Genomic DNA, 22968 nt, shown 5'->3' on the forward strand with positions numbered 1-22968 from the left:
AGGAAATCTTTGTTTTCTGTTTTCCTGACAGCACTGCCTCCCCCACAATTCTACTCTCTATAGACGTTTCGGTGGTCTTGTTCTTCCTCAGTCTGTCCTCCACATCGGAGCTGTGCGAACCAATCCAGAATGCTTACACTTCTCAAAGTCCACTGCCTCTTCATTTCTTTACTCATTCACCCCAGCATAACCATGTCGGGCCCCTAGTGCCCCATAAATAACTGTTAAATAAATGATCATTAACTAATTTTTTTTGCTTTTCTTGTTTGTTTTGAACAAACAAATGACAATGGGATAGAGTTGACCGCGAGGCAGATTTCAGCTCAAATAGAACATCTTCCTAACATCCAGAGATTTCCAGCAGCAGAACAGGATGCTAATCTCATTTAACTAATCCTTCCTGTGCCCATCGTTAATGAGCTGTTGGCCACTAGTGATATGTAGGCAGAGCCTCATTTGTCTACACCTCCGGTGCTGCCTTCCAGCTCCTAAGATTCGGATTCTCGGTGTGCTTCTCTTCACTATATTATGTTAACTGTTGAAAGGGCACAGATGATTTTTCTCTAGTTAACAGGATCTCAGGGTGCAAATTATACACAAATTAGGCAATTTACAGGTACAGCTCTCATGCCTCAATATTCAGCTGGACACATATTCACACATGTATCAGGATTTTATAGTCATTTCCAATTTACATTCTTGGTTCATCTTTGCAGCTCCATCTGAACACAGAGCCGTTTCTCTCAATGTGTTGAAGGAAAAGGCTTGCTCTTTCTTCTTCTGGGGGAGGGAAGGGAATCAAAATTTATTATGCACCCACTATGCTCTCCAGGCGCCATGTTTGATCCCAGGCAGTCCTTATTTTATTTAAGTCCATAGCACAAAGTTCTGTGGTAAGCAGAGCAATAGCAAGTGACCCAGAGAATTCATTCCAGGTTTTTTTTTCAAACCCCGTTGGTTTCCTCTAACATCCTGAAGAACTAAAAACCTTCTCTTTGGGGCCCGGTGCTATTCCTTACTCCCAGGCAGGAACTCTTTTCTTCTTGCACCCATCTTCCTTGCATCCTGTCAATTTCCCTGTTATTTCCCAGGGTATCTAGGGCCCTGATCAATTTCCCTAAGTTAACCAAATATAAAATTGTGCCCATCTCTTTTTTAAAAGTGCCTAGATTTTTAATTCCCTCTTTTCAACACCCACCTAACTCCCTCATCCCCTTTTATAGAATTCCATATGACTTTGTATCCTAGCCTCTTGCCTCTCCATGACAGCAATATTAGCATAAATAATACCCATGTCATTTAAAATATATACATGAGATTGAAAACCCAATCATCCTAGCTTATCAGAGCTACCACTTCGATAATAATAGAGTCTCGTTGACTGAAGGCCAGTGACTGGTAGAACACTTGGCATGTCTTCACTCATTTAACACTGTGAGCACCTAACAGGAGCGCTGTGAGATAGTTCCTATTATACATTTTACAGACACACAGTGTTTAAATAATTTTCTCAAGGTCACACAGCTTATAAGTATCTGAGCTGCGAATGGAACCCAGCCAGAGTCTATCCCCTTAACCACCACACACACTGTCTCTGTTCCTTTTACATTTCTTCTCTCACCTTTCCATTCCCTTCCCTTCAGGCTGTTCTCCTAGCCTTATTAATTTTAAAAGAGTGACAGTCTTTTAGTGTCAGTGCCACCAGTCAAAGTACTTACTTCCATCTAGTGAGTAAAGTAAGCAGTCCATTATCTGCATGTGATATTTCCATCTTCAGCTGTACTCAGCTGGCTGTATCACTGCTCAGGAGTCCTTTTCACAGCATCACATAGTTTCTTTCCCCCTTCAGCACATTCTATATGCCTAAAGTCACCAGAAATTTGTTCCCCAAATATCTCAGAGTTTAGTTCAGACTTCAGCTGCTCCAGCCACAGCCAGAGTGGGTTATTCTCAGTTGGTGGGCAGGGTGTTCCCATTTGGGAAACATTCCTTCCTATAGTTTGTGCTTTGTTTCTACATCTCTGCCCATAATAATGATTCAACTGATAATGATTAACAAGTATCCCAGTACCACAAATTATTGGAATAGTTAGCTATTGAAAAGGAATTATGACATGGGGATTGGGGGGTGGGGGGGCTGGTCGTGGGTTATACAAAGGGAGAAAATACAACACTAAGAAATTATTTAGGAAAGGAAAATACAGAGAAAACAGTGTGACGAGCTTGGCTGCAACTTTAAATATGTCGCTGTCTTCCTCTTCTCTCACAAATATGGTTGTGATTTAAGAGGAGAACTTTTTTTTCAGACCTGACTTGTATTTTTTCACACCAGTACAACAATTTATGGGGCAAGGTAGGCCCTGGGGAGAAGTGCTATGTTATATAAACATATGCTGGCCTGCTTTTCTGACTCGTCTAGATGATGTTACTGGGTATTTTTTGAATTTTCACTAAAAATATTTTAACCGCTATGATTAGTACACCAGATTAAAAAATACATAGCAAGCTACATCAAGGACCATTTCATATCACGATTAATACCAGAAGCTTAGGATTGGCAAAACGTTTAAATTTATCGTGGCGTTAGAGACATGCACGGTAAAGTCCTCCCAAGCGCCATCTGGTTCTGCTCTCCCTGGCCTAAGGGATCTATAAAACTACTGAAGGAAATTGAAGTTAAGGAACGAGCATGTGTTTTACAGAATTTCAGATCTCTTGATTGAGGTTTGTAAAGTCTCTCTGAAAAACAATAAAAATCTTTGTTGAACCCTTTGGTGTCACCCCCGTAGGAAAGGTATTAATAAACAACGTTAGTGATATGATTTCCCTAAATTGTGCTGTTGCCCGTTTTACCAACACAATAAATTACTTTACATATGAGGAATTTCCTGGTTAAAATAGTCCTTATTCCTCTATCAGTTTTTAATTACCTAGATAGGATATAATAATTTATTGGTCACAAGACCAGCTCTTGTGGATGGGGTAGGGCGGTGTTATGATCCAATGGAGTTTCATCCAAGATTACTGTGTTTAGCCAAGTAGCCTGGAGGGAACAACAACCCTAAACTCTGTCAGATGTTGTTCAATGAGCCAACAATTGTGAGCCCATCCAGTAAAACATGTCATTGGTCAGAGTCCTTGTGCCCCTCACAGTAAATGAGACAGGCCAGACCTTCACAGTTCTTAAGGCAGCTGGCTGTGTAGCCACTTCCAAGCCCATTTTGTAAAGAGAAGCCTGCATAGAAACACTGAGAAGGAAAAAGAGACATGGCAATGACAAACATAATTGGCAAATCAGGACGTTTGCACTCATTTTAAATTTACAACTTTCTTTAGAGTCATTACAAGAGCTGGCATTGCTCTCTGTAAGCACATCATCTTTTCCTACAGTACAGAGCACATGTATATTGTCTAGTGTAACCCAGGCTCTGCGTTAGGCAGTGGTGGATGCAGAGATGAATGGAGTTGGTCCCTTGCCCTTAAGGATCTCATTGCTAGGATGGGGTGTTGACGTCATACATGTGAGAGATGCTGTAGTGTACCCAAAGTGCTGTAGCAGTGAGCAAGCCATGGAAAACTGAATGAAGCTTGCTCTTAGTGAGGCAGAGCTTTGGTTCTTCTCTAGAATCAGTTCATTCTCGCATTCATCCATTCCATAAATATGTGTTGAGTGCTTAAATGGTACTGGGCACCATGTCCAGGTAATGAGTTAATTAAGCTTGATACCCATGAGCATTCAGGTTGTGGGGACCAGGGAATGGGAAGGAGAAAAGGCCACTAAATCAGTTATCCAATGACTAAATGATGAATGGCTAAAGATAATTTCACAAAGTGATCAGTGATAGGAAAAAACCAGGGGATATTATAAGGGGCAGGGCTATAATGGTTGTTCCAGGAAGATCTTTTTGAAGAAGGAATGATTCAGCTGAAACTCAAATGATGTGGGGATACCTGCCATGTGAAAAAGAACATTTCGGGGCTAGAGCAACAGCAGGTGTCCATGCTCTGAGGCAGGAATGAGCCCAGCAGGTTCAAAGATGAACAGGCCAGTGTGGCTGGAGCAGAGGGTGGGAAAGAGCATGAGATGGGGTCAGTGAGATAGACAGAGGGCAAGCCACCCCTCCAAGCTCAGCTCTCTAGCTCATAAAAGTAGTACAGCTTGGTGTTGAGTTGCATGCCAGGGATGCTATCAGAAATGCTTGTAAAAGAAACCATGAATGTTACTGTGCCATCTGCTTCAATAAAGCTCATAATTGGACACAGTTTTTGCGTTCTGTGAGATGGTAAGATAAAGAGATCGTCAATGAGTGGTCAAAAGCCACTTTGTTCCAAGTTATCACTTAGTCTCCCAAGCATGTATCATCCAAGGAAGTTATTTTATGGCATATTTTTTTATGTTAAAAAAAAAAGGAACTGTGGATTAAACAAGATAGAAACTTATTTTTCTGTCATGTAAAAGCCATCTGGTGGAGGCAGGCAGTCCAGGACTGGTGTGGCAGCTCCGCAGTCATCAAGGACTAGGTTTCTTCTATCTTGCTGCACTGCCAACCTTAGCATACTTCCTCATAGTCCAAAATGGCTGTTTAAGCTCTAGCAATTTTAGCAACGTTCTAGCCAGCAAGAAAGAGAAGGAGGATTAACTCTTTCTCTTCAAGGATCTTTTCTACACATTGCCCACCACATTTCCACTTAGATCTCATTGAACAAAAGCTAGTCAAATGGCCACAGCTAGCTACAACAGGAGAGCCAGAGGAATGTAGTCTTTGAGCTGGAGGACAGGGTGTCCAACCAAGAATCATGTGGTTGCATCTAAGAAGAAGGGGAGAGGGACTATACTGGGGGGCAACTAGAACTCTCTGCCCTGAAAGTCAACGATTGGTCTACATAAGCCATTTATTGGCTTTTATATGTTTGTCTGTAGCTAAGTGCTTTTCAAAGTTTTGAGTTTTTAAAAAATAATTTCCTAAAAGAAATAGTAATTATGTGACAGGCTAGAGGTGCTAATGTTATGGTGGTAATCATTTTGCTATATATAAATGTATCAGATCAACACATTGTACACCTTAAATTTACATAATTTAATAATGTTATATGTCGGTTATATCTCAGTATAGCTGGAAAATAATAAATTTTAAAAGAAAAAAGAATAGTTTCCTACAATCTGAAATATAGACCATGGACTGAATTACTAGTAATCAAACAATTGATGCTCTATGAGTTGGTTTTTAAAAAGATAAAATATAAAGCCATCATAAAATTATAAAAACCTGTAAGAGTGATTTAACAAGTAAACACTGAGCATTGAGATAACATACCCTATCTTATCCAACTTATCCAGTAACATCATAACATTTTTAAATTATATTTCTCATAATAAAGAGAATATTTTGTTACCACTTCTGTCCTCATTTTTCTGGTACTTTTAAGTTTTTTAAATAACACAGTAAAGAAGATTTAAACAAAACAAAACAACCAACGAATTCTGTTGTTAATTATTTTTACTATTCTGGGAACCATATCCCTAGAAAATAAAGTTTCAGAACCACACATTTCCTAGTGCTCTTGTTTCCTTTTTAGAAAGACTATTTTGCATGTTCTGTTCTCAGTATATATTGATATATAGTCAAATTTTACTTTTTTTAAAAAAACAAAACTTCTGATTGATCCGGGTCCCAAATAGCTCTTCCTCCTTTTCCTCAGTCATCTATTTTCTCACAGCCACCTTTGCAAGAGGGTGGAGATGCGAAGGTAGTTTCTTGCATCGTACAGCTAGATTGAATTCCGGTTCTGAGTCCCACAGGGTGATCACTCCTCCTTCAGTCCCTCCCCACCACCCAGAAATGTCCAAGGGGAAAAAGGCACATAAATGCTGTGAGCTGGTATCTAATTTGCCTATTTTCTAAGATTTTCTTTGTTTGGAACAATTTGCATATTTTCTAAGATTTTTGTTTGTTTTTTTGGGATAATCCAAGCCAAAAGTTTTCTTTGTCTCTGAGTAATCAAGAGCTTCTGGGAATAATTGCAAACATATTGAAGTTTATCCAAAACACCCTTCTCCTTAGTTATTTTCTGGGTGTTCTGCCCTGTCTATTTTTATGGAGAAAGTAATAATTCATCCTGTATAAGAGCCCAATTCAACTGAGATTTATGGAGTGTGCCTATGTGTCAGTACTTACACTGGGTGTCAGTGGATCAAGAATTGAAAGATTCCTTCTGAGGAACTTGAGTCTCCTGGAGCAAACCAACAGATCAACGGATAATTAGAATGTAAGATGCTAATTATTATGATCAGGATGCACAATTGCTAGCAGGGGAGAGGGCACTCAACTCCCAGGCTATAGTTTGGATAGTTTGGAAAGATTTCTCGGTAAGGCTGTTCCCTGGTCTGTCCAGCAAGGCAAGTGGGAGAAGGGCTTTCCAGGTAGACAACAGTCCACGCAAAGAAGGAGTTTGGGGTTTTCAGTATAGGGAATGGTTGGAGCTAGAACTGAAAAGTTAAGCAAAGACCAGATCACAGAATGTTGCTTGAATGCCGTTAACATCACTACATTAAGCCGTGGCAAGGAGGCTTTTCATTATGAAATATACAGTGTTCCAGAAAGTACCTGAAGCCATAGTGTAAAGATTTGGGTCAGAGGACATGATAAAATAAATGCTATTAATGTAAATGATGAAAACATTTTTATATTTTAACATGAATATAGATCATATAATGTAATTAGAAATTTACAAGAATTCTTTAAAATAAGACGTCAAGGACCTTTCTCAGTGATAAGCACCAGAATGTAGAACTTAGCGTGTACATTCCTCTGTCTATGGGTTTTATCAGAGGAAAGTTTTGAGCTTGACTACCCAAGATGTACAGCCACTGAAGGATGTCAGTGGAAGTTCACGTCTTTAAGACAAAGTTCATGAGAGTTTGAAATTTGTCTCTGGTTAAAGTGCAGTGTCGCAGATTTACCACTTAGGACTGACCAGTGATGCTTATGTACCTCCAAGTTCAGCCCCATGCTCAGGTACCGTAATGTGTTCAGACAAAAAGACTCAAGATTCTGGGAAAGGTTCACATAACTTAGAGACCTTGGCAGTGTCACACCATGCTGTTTCCCAGGCCTTGGACACAAAGACACTTTCAGAAATGTTTGCAAGTTCAAATTCAAATAACACAGCATTTCGTTGTCTGAAAGGAGAGTTGATTTTGATGAGCCAATGTTAAGTTCCTGTACATCCGTGGTTGTGTTGCAGGGAGAAGGCACAATTCTGATACAGTAAATAGCATTCTATTTATATAAAATTTATATTTTGCCATAAAAACACAGATGTTAAAGCTGTGGATCTCAGCTTTCAAGGTGCTATTGAGTATCATTGTGGAGGCTGGCCCCATAGCCAAGTAGTTAAGTTCATGTGCTCTGCTTCAGCAGCCCGGAGTTCACCAGTTTGGATCCTGGGCACAGACCTACGCACCACTCATCAAGCCATGCTGTGGCAGCGTCCCACATAAAAGAATTAGAAGGACTTACAACTAGGATATACAACTATGTACTGGGGCTTTGGAGAGGGGAAAAAAAAAAGAGGAAGATTGGCAACAGATGTTAGCTCAGGGCCAGTCTTAAAAAAAAAAAAAAAGAGAGTATCATTGTGTCTCAGGTTCAGTGAACTGCCTTTTCTAGTCCCCTGAGATTGGGTGACTGAAAAAGGAAGCTCAAGGAGAAAAGACCAGATGGCTAACTGAAGTTGGATGAAATGGGTATACAGCAACACAGAGCCCACCTTTTCCAAAGAAATGTCTAGCTGACAGAGCAGGGCCAATGATTGAGGAGCAGTAGGGAGGAAGAGCCCCAATTTGGTGGGAAAGATCCAGAAAGTTTGTATAAAAAGAAACAATACCTGCAAACCTGAAGTTTAGTGATGATTTTTTTTTTTTTTATGAAAACAATTTCATGAGGATGATGCTTCCTGAGAAGACCAAAAGGATTAACTGAGACATAGGAGGAAGCAAGCGAGGTTGCGATCCTGTTACATGGTAGATGGCTTTTAAAAAAAGAGAAAGATGGAAGTTGTGGGTTTTGAGGATCACCAAACCACCTCATAGTACAAATCAGCTCCCAAGAGTTGCTCTACCAAGATGTCGCAAAGGAGCCATAGCCAGAAAGAGCAGTTAAACTCTTGGATCTGACACCATAACTGACCAAATCCTAAGAAGCATGTAATGGGATATGTAAGCTATATATGAAATATATATATGAAAGCTTGTGGAATTTTCTCCAAAACTTGTTAGCTCCCTTGGAAAAGCTCTAAGTCTTCAAAGGTAAAATAGCCCTCCTACACAAAGAAAGGTGAAGGGTTCCATTGACAGCAACAACAAGGAGAGGCGTTAGCCAGATATGTGTATAGTTAACGGGAAGAAAATTAGAAAATCTGACAAAAATGAGAGAAAGAGAAAAAACAAGTTGAAAAAATAAACATACCGTCTCTCTGAATAGGACGATCACTATTGAATCGTCAGTTCTTCCCAATTAAGAGAACCACTGTGGGAAAAGAAAAAGAAAATACATCTTCTCCTCATGATTGTAATCTAGCCTAGGAAATAATCCTAAATATCTAGTATATTTATGTTAGTATGTTGTGTTAGTATAACATAAATATCTAGTTATAATTGCTCCCAGGATAACTCCCTGCCAGAACACAAGAAAACCAGTCAAACTGTAACCGCTACATCTCAGGAACATAGTCCCAAGGCTCTGGTGTTTTTGGCTTTTAATCTCTCCAAACACTAGACTGTAAGGACTTATTTATTCAACAATTATTTATTGAACACCTGCATGGTGGTTAAGCACTTGAGTTATGAGAATTCATCAAGATATGTTTCTTCCTCTTACAGAGGAATGTCTTACAGAGATTATACTCTAACAGCAAGACAAAGGAGCAAGTAGAAAATGGGTGATAGGTGCCACCAAAATGGAATCCTAAAGTAGGGTCAGCTAACCCAAGTCTAAGGAAGGACGAGACGTCCAACGTGAAAATTGAGGAGCAACAGGAGTCACAGATGCAAGAGCCCAAGGATGAGAGTAAGCATGCGCACATTCCAGGGACTGAAACGTGTTGTGTAGCTACAGACAGGGGCTGGCTTGAGAGATGATACAGGGGAAGCAATCAGAAGTCAGGTAGGAAAAGTCTTAAAATCATAGTAAGGGTTTTGTACTCTTTCCTGAGGGTGGTATGAAGCCATTGAAAGGGTTTAACCTAAGAACTACTAAAATCTAAGTTGTGCTTTGGAAATATCTCTCTGGCTGCAGAGTGGAGATGGCTAGAAGCAGAGCAAGACTGGAGTCAGTAAGTCCAGCCAGGAGGCTGTTAGGAGGACAGGCAAGTTTTTGGACTAGCATAATGGCAGCAGGGTTGGCAAGAAGTGGGTAGGTTGGAAGATACTAAAGAACAACAGAACATGGTGGTATACTGGATGGTGTGGTGTAAAGAGACAATTCAAGAATAAAGCCTAGTTTTTTGTCTTAGGCAATTGGTGATGAAGCCATTCACTGGATAGATTGCACAAAGGAAGAGCAGGTTTTGGGAAAAGACAATGTGCGTTCAATTTGGGATGTGTTAAGTTCAAAGAATCTGTGCGATATTAAACTTTAGAGCTGGATAGTCTGTTTGAAGTACAGTTGGCCCTCCGTATCCGCAGCTTCTGCATCCCCAGACACGTGTATAGAACACACAGATGCTGAGGACAAGCTAAGGGACTTGAGCATCCACAGATTTTGGTACCCATGGGGGATCCTGGAACCAATCTTCTGCAAATACCAAGGGATGACTATGCAGGCAAGAGATCTAAGCTACAGGGTGAGATTGTGCCTGATCACCATATAAATAATAGAAACTGCCAGTCTTCCCAGGGAGTATATTTATATGATAACAGAGGGCTCCTGACACAATACCAGGGTATCTTACCTTTACCTTTACTTAACACTCTTCCAGACGATTTTCTAATAATACATTCTGTGAACAGCATCTTTAACAGCTTGGATAATATTTTCTCAGATGGATGTACATTTACTTAACCAGTCACATAGTATCTTGTTAGTTTTCACTAAGGTTTTACTATTTTAAAAAATCTACAAAGAATATTTGCTTCCCCAAAATTAGTTCCATGGGGTGTTAGTAAGCAGTATATGGGACAAGTGTTTCATGGTCGATAAATACATTTGGAAACTGTGGCTTAAAAAACTATTCGGTAGAGTTCTTTGTGGTGATTTCTCAAAGCCTTAAATATGCGACTCTGCGCTGTGACTCTCCGAGAGGATGCTCCTGTGGTTCTTTTATACCTTTTCTCAGCCTTGGGCCGTGGCGTGCCTTTTGGGGGCAGTGCCTTCAGGACTAGTGATTATAGAACAGTTTCCTGAGATACTAACCTGGGTGCAAAAGCTGTCCCAGATTTCAACACATAGTTCCAGAAATTGAATTATCAAGTTAACAGGAATGAATGTTTGTGTCCTTGATGCGCATTGTGAAATACTTTTCCCAAAGGCGATTCTATTGCTGATGGAAATATAAACTGTTAGAAAGACCTGTTTCATCATTCCTCCCCCCTGCAACTCACTAGTTGTTTAAATCCGATCTAATGTGGTGGTGTTTCTGACTACGGAGAGGCTCAGCACTCTTCCTTGTTATTCCTTACTTGCTGCGGCTTTTGTGAATACCTTCTCGGGTCTTCTGTTGGCACCTTAGCTATTCTTGTGAACATAAATGGTCTATTCCTATAATGAGATATTAATGCAGAATGTCATGTATTTGTGACATTCTCCCAGTTTTTTGTTTATCTTTTATGTTTTAGTTATGTTCTTTTTGAACATGTGGAACTTCTAAATTTTTATGAGTCAGTTCAAGCATTTCTTTTTGTAGTTTTTTCACTATTTTTAAGCTTCGAAGGTCTTTATATAGAGCTTTATCTAGACATTTAATAATCACTTCTTGGTTTTTTGTTGTTATTAACATTAACTCTTAACCCCTCTGGAATTTATATTCATTTATCTTGCTGCTCTCCCCTCCAAAAAAATAACTAACCAAGTTTTACAGCACTGTTTTCTGAATAATTTTCTCTTCCCAAATTAACATATTATGCCTGTGCAGTCTTTCATAATTTTTATGAAAAAAAATTTATCTCCATTTCCTAAATTAGCAAATTGAGTTGAATGGCGGTTTCAGTCTGGAGATGAGCATATATTGTGATATTCATGTGATGAAAACCATGACATTTATAAACTGACTTACACTTAATTTGATATTGTAATAAAAATTTCCGTCCTTGAAGCTCATGGGAGAGATCACTAGAAAAGACAAAAGACTAGCGTGTTTAAAGATATTTGAAAATTAAAATGAAGAAAGGAAAGTTTATTAATAATCAGTGTGAAGAATAAAAGCATCCACTTTACAAACATTCTCAAGTTTCTTTCTCACAATCCACTTTACAGCTGAGGAAGCAGAGACTCAGAAGTTACTTCCCCCAGGTCTGAGAGCTGGGAAGGGCAGAGCCAGGACTCCTTCCAGGGCTGTTTATCACCAGCCCGGCTCCAACTAGGGTCCACCGATAGAGTCTTAGGATTCCCCAAAGGGCCTTCTTTTTTAGACAGCGTCTGTACCTTATCCAAGAGTAAGAGTCCTAGTGCACACTCTGGCATCTCTAGTGTAGGAGGGGTAGACTTAAGAACCACATCCTGAAGGTTTGGAGGCAGGTAGCACATTGAAATTCTCTCTCCTGCAAGACTGGCCCGGGCCCCTGAAGGTGAAGAAGTAAGTGTTCCTTTCTGGTGTGGGAACGGAGGTGCAAGGGATCACCTCACTGTGGGTCAGAAGGTAAGCCCCTCTTATCTGGTCAAGCCCCTTGGCTTGGCTAAATGACATGAGCGCGGATTTTCTCAAACGTTCTTTCTCTGCGGGTTCACATGGAAATTTCAGAACAATCCCTCTTTCCTCTGCTGCGACTTGTGTTTTCAAGCAGCCCGCGTGGTCCAACGTTGAGCCAGCATCTCCACAGAGACAAGCGGGTGTTTGTTCCCCACGCAGGGGCTGTGCCCTCCAGTGCACGGGCTCTGTGGCTCCCTCGGCGGAGCCTTTCTCAAGTCCCCCGGGAGCCACTTTTGTGGCAGATTCCATTTGGTTTCACAGGGCCTCGAGGAGGGGCGGTGGGGGCCCCCTGGCATGGCCCACCGATCTCCCACGTTAAGAGCAATTTGCAGGCTGCTCTCAGAGGGAGCCCGAGCCCAGCCCCGAACAGGCTGCTCCTGTTACCCCCATTGTCTGCGGGCATCGGGCGGCTTTTCCCAGCTGACCTGCCTGCGAGGGGAGAGATGTGAAAAGTTAGAGACAAAAATGTTTTCTACAGAGTGAGGGGGAGCTTTCTTGTACAGAAAGGAAGGAAATACCTCTGTGGGATTTTATTTTTTTCTCCCCTCTTCATCCAAAAAATACAAAGAGACTCTCTGTCTTTAATGCGAATGTCGGCTTTAAATCTTTTAGGTTTGGATTAACTCTGCAAAAGGAAAAAAAATCTGACAGGCTTTCAGATATGACGCAGAAAAACTTTTTTCCCCTCAATTCATGTTGTTCATTTGTAAAGCCAAAGGCTGGTGGACTGAATAGTGGGTGCCAGTTGTTCACCATTCATAGTTAACATCACAATGGTCAGAATTAGCAGCCTCGGGCTCCACCACCACTTCTGCCTTTTCCACCAGCGGACATTTAATACAAGGTGGCAAAGGCAAGAATAAATCTTTCTTCTCTTGCCCCCCAAGTTAAAATAGATTAAAATTAAGCCACGTAAAGGTATTTTCACTTACTTGACTGAATCTTATCTTACCTTTCCCCCTCACCCTGAAGGAAAAAGAAATGTGGGTTTTTTTACAGTCGTTACCGTGCTAAAAAGCTTCCTTCAATCTAAATAAAACCCACTGACTTGAGAGACATTTCCTATTACATTGTTATTGTTGGTTTTCACTATTGAGGATGTCAGCAAACATATTGAAGATCATGTTTTGCTTATAAAATAAAGTGACTTTTATGTGAATATTTTTCATTTTGTTGGTGTCTAAAATATGGGTGCTTGTCTATTGAATCCATGAGGCAATATTTATTTTCTGAAATTTTGGGTGATACATGTGTATGTTTTAAACGTCGTCAGAGCTGTTTAATCCTACATGGGGAAAAGCTTTAGCATCCTTGAACCAACAGTCTGTATAAGGAAGCCCATGTCTCCATAGAAAAACGTGAACAGCAGTTCCTGGTCTTCGGTTGAGAGTCCAAATGAATAGGTAATCTGAAGCGTAGTTGAAAATTAGTAATCTTTATATTTTAAGGATTGATTGATTAGGACTGTTATGTGTAATTGTGAAATTGCCTGTAAGAATTAGACTCTAGGTCATTTTTAATTCCTGAATCACACCTAGTGAAAAAAATTTTTCTTGTGAGATTTTTAGTAGGGTATAAATGTGCATGTGTTTGTCAGCTGCTTTTTAATGGAATTATAACAATACATTTATGGATTTAAATAGGTACTGCATACTTAGTCTTGATAAACAGACTCAGAAGTGAAACAGAATATTTCTTTTGATTTTATTGTATAATATTATTCCTTTTAAGCTCTGTGTAATCTAATTACGTTAGGGGATTTTTATTATAATCGCAAATAACTAATAGACTTTATTGATTTTTTAATCATGGAATCATTTTCTTTGCAACTCAAGGACTCTGATGTGGTAATTTGGGATTTAATACAAAGGAATGATTAAAGTTATTTTTAACACACTTTTATTTGGGTTTTGTATACTAGATATTTGGTTTGACTTTAGCAATACCAGAATGCATCGATACAAGTTATGTAAATCTTTGAACAAAAATTAAGATTTTTCCTACCTGATATCAGCCAAAAATAATCAAATTATTATTTTCATATATATCTTAATTTGTTTATACTATGTTTATGATTTATCTGGATGATTTTTTAATATTGTGTAATATTTTACAAAAGTACAGTTGATTTTCATCTGTCAGAAATAATAAATTTAACTTCTAACCAGGATTTATTTTACATGTTGTGTTATAAGAGAATTTCATCCAGAGTGTGTTTGAAGTTTGCTCACAAAGATTGATTTTTATATTCTAAGTTATAAATGAAGGTCAAAGTTTATTATTCCATGTATTGACCACAGTAATAAAAATTTCACATAAAAATACGAAAAAGATTTGGCACATGACACAACTTTGCTATACTAGCTGCTGAGGGAAAAAAAATATATAGTCAATGCATGTTTTAACACATTTGACTTTTAATTCCAAATGTTTCACAAGTTTGAATTCAGAGTTATTATGTACTATCTTGCAGAATGAGATTCTTAAAATCATTTTACTTAAAATCATATAAATAATAAACCTGAATGATGTATTTCTTGGTTTTTAAAGTTGTTCTAATATTGTTTCTGGTGGTTTACGCAGGCAGCCATGTTGTTTAGTTCCGGAATCTTTTGGATGGGTCTTTTATTTATCCCTGTGACATCTTTGCTCCTTGACGTGGCGTACAAGGTGTAAGTATAATACCCAGTTACGTGCTAAAAATATAGATGCATGTTAATCCTCAGATTACCCTAGTTGTAATATCAACTCCAGAATGTAGTTTGCAGACTAGGAATTAGTAATATTAGTTAATTCTACATAAGTAAAGAAGAAAGGAGTGACTGAGAAACTAGAAAACTAAATTAGCTTAAAAGACCAAACGAGAAGTAAGGCAGATAGTTTCAGTTACCATCAGAGAGTATGTTTTTAGATGTCAGCCTGAAAAACCCATTCAAGGTAAAAGAAAAAAATTCTATCTCCAAACACATATATATTTTTTGTTGGTGAGCAATAGTTATGAAAAGAAGTTTTTTGCTTGCCTGAATCTAAACATATATTTGAAATATAGAACCTAAAATTTTACTAATTTTTCTCAAGGATTATAAGTTTTAAAATGTTATCTCTTCCCACAAGAAACATCATTAACATTAATTATACAACATTTATGTATAACTGTGAGAGTTTTAATATTATAAACCTGAATGATTCAAAGACTGTTGTTTCTATAATTATGTTAATACTCAAGATTACTATAATTTTTTAGATTCTATTGAGAAACTCTTGCTTGTTTTCTGCTTACTGTTGTACTTAGCATCGGCATGATAATAAGCCAGTTTCGTAAAGTCTTAAGTCTTCACACAAATATTTCCATGCCAATCCTTCCTTTGCAGTATCAAGAGGACTGCTTTTAAAACATTAGTAGATGAAGTTCAGGAACTGGAGGCAAAATCTCAAGACCCAGGAGCAGTTGTGCTTGGAAAAAGGTAAAGCACACATTGAATATGTTCTTTTCCAAGTGAGCGTTAAATTTATCTTTTATTAGTGGTTGGAAATAAGTGATAAACATTTAGCAGTTTAGCCTGGAGCCAGCAGTGTCCTTGGCAGATTTTGGTATCAGAGAGATGTGGATTCTGATCAGATCCGTCATTCACTAAGCTGTGTGTGACCTTAGCTAAGTTCCTTAATGCTCTTGAGCCTCAGTTTCCTCCTCTATAAAATGGGCATGATAATACCTACCTCATGGCTAGTTTTTGAGAATTGAATAAAATACTATAGATCAAGCAGGTAGCTTAGTGCCTGGTGCTTAATGAGCATTAAATAAATGGTTTATTGATAGTTACCAATATTACTGTGTTCTTAAACTGAAAGGGGGGAAAAAAGACTTTTAGCTTGAAACAGTATCCATGATGAAGTAGTATGTAATGAAAATCAGCACATTACATAGGGCGTACTGCCCTACATTTGCTGTGGTTCAGGGCGTTTTAGGCACCGACATAGGCATCTATCATGTATGAAGTGAGTTATGACTTCTAAGTCCTCTTTCTTACCTCTGCCACCCCCAAAAAAGCAAGGTTAGAAAGCTAACCAAATTTACTAAATTCACAGAGCTTTATAAAAAAGAAATTAAAATTGTTTGAAAGCCATCTATAATAAAGCACAATTATGAATACCAGGGATATGTTGTATTTCTTCTCTTTCATCACACTAAAATGAGCTCAAGTGTTGTCTAAACCACAGGGAACGTTTTGCACCGGTATGTGTCACCTGCATCGTGATTCACTGTCATTACTCAGTTTGACACAATGGAGTAGGTGTCAGACTGGGAACTCAGACCTTGGCTTGCAGCCCTCACTGGCTTTCATTAGGCCAGGGGAACATGTCACACACCCGTCTGTGCCTCTCCTTTAGAAGTGATAGCACTGGCACTTGTGGAGCGCTCACGACGTGCTGGGCGCTGAGCTTACCGCTTCCTGTGTGCTCTCTCGCTGAATCCCTATAACAAGCCTCTACAAATCTGTCATCCTCGTTTTTTCCAGATGAGGAAACCGGGTCTTAGAGAGTCTAAGTTCTCAAAGTCATAAGTGACAGAGCAGGGCCTTGAGCCAACGTCAGTTGATTCTAGAGCCCCTGCTTCTAACCACTCACTGTTCTGCCTCCTTTTGCTTCTTTTCAGGAATGTGGTAGAGCAGCCAAGACAGCCTACCACTAGCTTGAAAAGGGCCTTATCCTCTCTGTGTGTGTGATGGGAATGATGACACCTGCTTTCAGGGTTATGGGTCTTCTCTTCCCTCCACCTTCCCCTGCATCTCTGTCCCTACATCTAAAAGTCTGCATCTGCTCCATTGGCTGGCATTAGTAGTCCCTCAGTAAATGTTTCCTCTTTCACTTTAGTTGTATAAAGGATGTGGTAAGAGTTCTAGTTCACAAAATTGTGAATAAAACCATTTATTAACAATTATTAGGGAAAGGATAATACTGTTATTGCCTTTAGGAGTAAATTTCTCATATGTGTAAGTATGTTGCTACAACATACATTAAGCCCTTCTGTGTGATATTTAGTTTTTGTGGTTTGTAGCATGTCGGTGGCTTTGACAATTCATAAATCAGGCTGAGAGTTCAATGTAATGACTTCTAGGTCCTAAAGATTCAGGGAGTCTGTATATATGTAGCCCCTTCCATTAAATACAATAAGTCAGAGCCTAAAAAGGAAAGAAGTGAATTCCACCATAAATGACTGCCAACTTCTCCATAGAAAATGCATCAGATAAATTGCTTCTGCTGCCCAGCTCATTTGCCTAAAATAGCTATTCAACTTTTCTCAAGAACTCAGGAATGAGTTACTTGTTAACTGAATACCACAGACAAAAAACCCTGGTACAACATGTACCCTGTGTTGCCATTGCTGCCTATCAGTGATCAGAAGGGTGGTCCTGGTCAGGGCGACCATCGTGTCTTCCTGCAAGGTGAAAGCTAGAGGAGGGGGAAATAAAAAGGATCTGTGAAAGGAGAAAAATAGAGCAGCAACTGGTTGGAAAAGTCTTCACGCTGAACTAATTATGTTCTAAATCAACTAAAGAATTGTCCAATTGATTTTACTGTCAGGATGATTTTAAGAACCTTGGAGAACGGGATTGAAGTCAAATTTCAAAAAAAGTTAGCTAATTTTATCTACATTTTCAAAGTGGGAGACGTGATTTCTATGTATTTAGCGATATCAGACCTCCTTTAGTCCCAAACACCACGTTGTTTTATGCCTCCAGTCTTTGCATGTGCTGTTTGCTTGTGTAGAAGCTGATAGCCTCTTACAGACTGGGCAGTCCAGTTCCTAGCTTTCAAAACCTAGTTCAGATGCAATTACCTCAACTTCCACAGATAAAATTAATTCCTACTCTGCTATGTCTGTGCTTGATACTTGTTGTGACATTTATTGTATCGTATTATAATCTACTTGTTTACCCTGTTTGTTTCCCCTACTAAATTGAGCTCCTTGAAGGAGAGGCCTCTGTCTTAGTCTTTACTGCAACCTCACACATAGCACAGCGCCAGGAACATAGTAGCATTTGATAAATATTTGTTGAATGGATGATCGAATGGTCAAGAGAGTAAACTAAGGAATGAATGAATGAATGAGTGAGTAAAAGGATAGTTGAGTAGAGGGTAGTAAATAGATGATTGACCTGTGGGTAGTTAAATAAAAATGTGGTACATAAGAACACAATTATACAGGTTACGTTTCCAAAACTAGTAATCTCCAAAGGAACACCAGTTTACTTTTTGTCATAGAATGATGCCATCTTGTGAGTTGATCATCCTCAATTTTCTTTTAATCTTCACTAAGCACTCCTATGAAGTCAAGCTATACATAAAATGAAACTGTGTCAGAGAAACTATAACTTGTGAGCACTGTATCCAGATTAGTATTAATTTTTCATCTTTACTCATTTTTAAAAATTAAAACATCTTGGTTAAAATAATTAGTCGTTTTTAGTAGAAGGAGTATGCCACTTACAATATTACCCAGCAAATTAGATATATTCAAGTTTTACATGGAAATTTTGAGGAGAGAGGTGTGTTTCATCATCTAGGTATTTTGTTTTCGAGCCATGGGTTATGGTAGAAATCGATTTAAGTCTAAAATGTTGGCAGAATAAGCCCAAACTTTACCTCCTGATCACTGTGTAGCCATGGCTTATTATTTTTGGTTAAGAAAATGACTAGAAGCTGCAAAAACCTGTTCCTTGCAGTAACTTTTATGTGGGCAGCCTCTAACACTAGGGAGCATTAGCATCTTCAATTCCAAAATCCAAAAACTTTGAAATTCAGTTCTTTTCCATAGGTTTATAAGAAACATTTCCTGAAAAAATCTAAATCATTTGTTATATAAATATAAAGGTGTTAATGGTCTTTATTTTTTCTGCAATGTAAAATATTTATACACTTTATAGCAAAAACATGAATTTTTTGGAATATGAGCCTCTCAAATACCACTGGGGCCTATTATGTCTATAAGTTGTATGTAATGTTTTACCTTTTCCAAAACAAAACAAAAGTGAATTCAAATCCACAAAAGTTTAAAATAAGGGATTATGGACAGTGGGCTCATTGGAGACAAGGCAGTTATTTTTGGATATCTTTTGTGTATGTTTGAGAAGCAATGCATCTTCTAGACAGGCAAATATGATAATGAGATTAATAATTTTTTTCATATCTAACTGTAGACATTAGCCAGCATATCATCAGCAGTCATTACTATATAGAATTTTAGCCCAGGAGCCTCAGGTCAGTCCTCATTAATTTGTCCATTACCGTTGTTTGGCCCCTAGCCTTAGCTTTGATCAAGAGCGTAGAGAAGTACACATGTCAGGTAATTCGGTCATGTGGGTGGTGATGATGGTCTATCCCAGCCTTTTTCTGTATTTTTTATCTTAATAAAAAGCTATTTTAACATTGCTGCCAAACTAATAGAAAAGAAACTGTATTTCTCAATTTTTACACTGGACTTTATACCAGTATTACACAACTATTTTGGTAGGGGTTTCGAATAGGAGAATGTATCAACTGTTTTCCCCCAGCCTATTCTTATCATGGTGTTAATGGTTCTATCCAGCATTTGCAGAGAAAACTGACAGAACAATGAAATGTTATCTCCTCCAGAGCAGAGATTAAGCCTGTTATAGTCATTGTTTATCTCCCCGCCACCACCATCTAGTACAGGACAGCTGTCACATGCTATACCCTAAAACATTCCATGAATGAATGGTGATTTACTTTCTGGAGATCCATTTTAATGAGTCAACCAAAATAACTTGGCAACCCAATATAAAGACAAATGCAAATTTACCGCTCTTCAAAGATTACTGAAAATACCTTAAGACGATGCGTCCCGGGACAATAATGGGTTTTTATCTATACTTTTTTTAGTGTCTCTAAATGAAATCTTATTTTAAAACATGGTGTCTTTCCACATCCCCGCCACCAGATATCTTAAGTTGCAACGTTTTAGCGGGCTTGGCAATAAGGTAACAATATTTAAGTGGTAGTTGTGTGATTGCACTAAATAAATCCAGAATTTGCATAGCTTGGTATGTAAATGAAAGACCATACAAATTGAGTAAAACTACTGACCAAGAGTTGTGAATAGGATGTGGTTTTAGTTAGAAGTATCTTACAGTCTTTTTTTTTCCCTTCTCATACTGTGTTAAGCTGTTCAACAAAAACTGAACTTTTAACGTGTCTATTAATGTTCATATGTTACCAGCACATTTTATAATGTGACTTGATAGTAAAATCAGAACCCACAATCGTCGATGGCACAGAATTGTATAATTTTGAAATGATGAGTAGTACCCTAAGGGTAGGACAAGATTAGAGAAATACAAATCATCATCACTTATTATTTATTAAGCAGCCTCCTGTGAATGGCATTTGTATTCTGTGGGAGAGATTCTTTGCTCTATAGGAACTAAAGCAAGAGGTTCAGTGTAGCTAAGACAAAAAACATTACAACAACAAAAACCTAGTAGTTTTCCTACTAAGGAAGTGGAGTAGGGTCATTATAAATTAAAACTCCTGTGCAGCCATAGACATCTTGTGTTGAGCTAACGTTGAATCTAAACCAAGGCATCAGAAATGATCCTTGCAAAGTATCTTTTGTTTTGTGATAATCTCTGTTCTAGTGGATTTTTTATAATAAATTCTTGGGATCTGGGGGGTGGTAAGGATGGGAGGGACAGCCTTTACTGAATGCTTCCTAAGTGCCAATCACTGTGCTGCAAGATGTGCAACTGCCTGCATCCTCACAGTCAGCCTGAGGGCTTGTCCTGTTATCCATGAGAAGACCAAGAAAGGCTCGCCTAAGATGACCCAGCTGATAAGTGACAGACTCAGAATGAAACCAAAGTAAGACTGCAGAGCCCATGCTCTTGCCACAGTAGTGTGCTCCTTTCCAAAGAAAGAGACTTTCTTATTGCTTTTTTGTGTGTATGATGAGTACACTAGACATTAACTTGATGTAACAGCCGAGTGAAAGTACAGCCTTATGTGAACCATTACAAAACAAAATTACGTTATGTCATATATTTAAGTTGCCGTAAGAGGAAAGATGAAATTCTCACATCTGCCTTCTTAACACTTTCGTGTTGTAATATTAAAGTATTATGCATTTAGGAAGGCCAGCCTGAAACCTGGAAAATGTATTTTGGGAAGAAGCAGCTGCGTAATGATACGTCGCCTTCCTCTAGTCTTCTGTAGTCATTTCAGTGTTCAACACCCGGGACTTCCCAGCACCCCATCCGCAGTGCTCTGCTAACAAAATCAGGCCACCTGCTGCCAAAGCTGCCGACTTCCTCAAAGCAGTTCCATATTTTCATGTCCCTCAGGGTCCTGGGGTCTGTAATGTTAGATCATTTTAAGAGTCGAGTCAGAAAAGTGACTGTAAAAATGGCCCTTTCCAATTCCCCATCTCTGTTTATTTCACTGGCAAAAACAAGTTTTACAAGTATTTGCAAAACCACTGGAGTTTTAGATTAATTAGCTTTCTTGCCTTAATGTAGCTAATTCCCAGTGACAATAAAGTATGTCTAATAAGTACCAGTTAACACCCCTTAAACTTTAAAAAAAATGTGTAGAAGATTACTACAAATGTCAACATTTCTAAATATTTTACTTCAGCAAAAGCCTAAATGTTTGTGTAATTATGAGTTCATTTTGCAGAGGATCCTTTTTTTTGTGTGTGTATGATAAAAATTGTTCCATTTCAATGTCTCAAAAATTTGGCAAAATACAGAACTAACATAATTTACAGCAGTTTAACTAAAGTTTTTATAGTGGGGAAAATACAAGATGGAAATTTTTCAACTGAGTCAGTTCCAATGATTAAAACAAAATTGCATAAACATTTGCTGCAATGCATGTGGATTGCTTATTAGCTCTTCATGCTGATTATGTTCTTTGATATCAAAGTAGAGTTTTATAAATAAGCCAGTGCAGAAATGGCATGACTGAGAGGATTGATGGTGTTTCAAAGTACATTTCAAAAAAAACAACAAACAAAAAAAAAATAGAAATACATTTCAGAGTTATTACTCAAATTCATTTATTCAGCGAACACTTGAGTTACTGCTCTGCGAGACACTGTTCTATGTGCAGTGGGAACAAAATAGATGCATTATTTCTTGCAGTGTGCCTTTCAAAGTTACATAATTAATTAAATGGATTTGTTTCCTTGGAGAAGATTATTGTAAATGTTTATTGAAAAATATTTTTCCATGTCGTTTTACCTTTTATATTTCTGAAAATATAATTTATATATTTCTGAGTATAATTTCTGAAAATAGTTTATTTTAATATCAAATTAAGGAATACATTTCATACTTGATCGAAGGAGGAGTGGAATTTTTCTAATTAAAAAGTTTATGAAATTTCTTCCTTGCATAATTTTTAGGATTTCTTTATATAACAAAAAATATTGTGCACCAAAATATGTGCAAAGTAGAAAAAAGATTTAGTAATAATTTTTTAACTCTAAAAATGCATACTTAGAATATGGTAAGCAATTCAACCAAGTAGTAAGTCAACCAAGATTTTAGAAGCTAATAAACTACTGGGAGATTTTGTATTTATTCATTGTATTGTGCAGGTTCTGTGTCTCCCTTTGACTTAAATATAACTGGGAGGTAGGGAAGTCTTTGGATTATTGGAGACAGAATTCTCCTTAGCTATGGAAAAAAATAGCCTCAAAAGTATTTATCTAAATACTTGAAATCTCATTTACTGAGAAAATGGGATTTAAAAAAATCACTAGACTCCTGATTTCTCAAGCAATCTTTTGTTTAAGTCTAACTCTGTCTGGTGGTCCTTGGGCATGCTGGGGTCTCTGCCGAGTTGATAATTCGTTTCACACGTTTGCACCTGCTCTGCAGCCTCACAGAGAGGGCGCAACTGCTCAAGAACGTCTTTAAGAAGAACCACGTGAATTTGTACCGGTCTGAATCGGTGCAACATAACCTCCGTAAGTATTTGAGTTCTTATTCTTTAAAAAATTCTCTGGCATTATTTCATAGCATTTATGAGAGCAGTACTTTG

The 22968-nt window shown here is 38.2% G+C and overlaps 1 protein-coding gene across 3 annotated transcripts in view; it reads left to right on the forward strand.

The window, feature by feature from the left end:
• LOC124232959 (phospholipid-transporting ATPase IA) overlaps positions 1-22968 on the forward strand; it is a 220917-nt gene that overhangs the window by 192135 nt on the left and 5814 nt on the right. For all 3 annotated transcript variants that reach the window (XM_046649924.1, XM_046649923.1, XM_046649925.1), the window contains 3 exons: positions 14488-14576; positions 15276-15368; positions 22806-22894. In XM_046649924.1, the coding sequence (XP_046505880.1) occupies positions 14488-14576; positions 15276-15368; positions 22806-22894 (271 nt within the window). The remainder of the gene's footprint in view (positions 1-14487; positions 14577-15275; positions 15369-22805; positions 22895-22968) is intronic.

This window comes from Equus quagga, unplaced genomic scaffold (assembly GCF_021613505.1).
Source record: "Equus quagga isolate Etosha38 unplaced genomic scaffold, UCLA_HA_Equagga_1.0 146_RagTag, whole genome shotgun sequence".
NCBI lineage: Eukaryota > Metazoa > Chordata > Mammalia > Perissodactyla > Equidae > Equus > Equus quagga.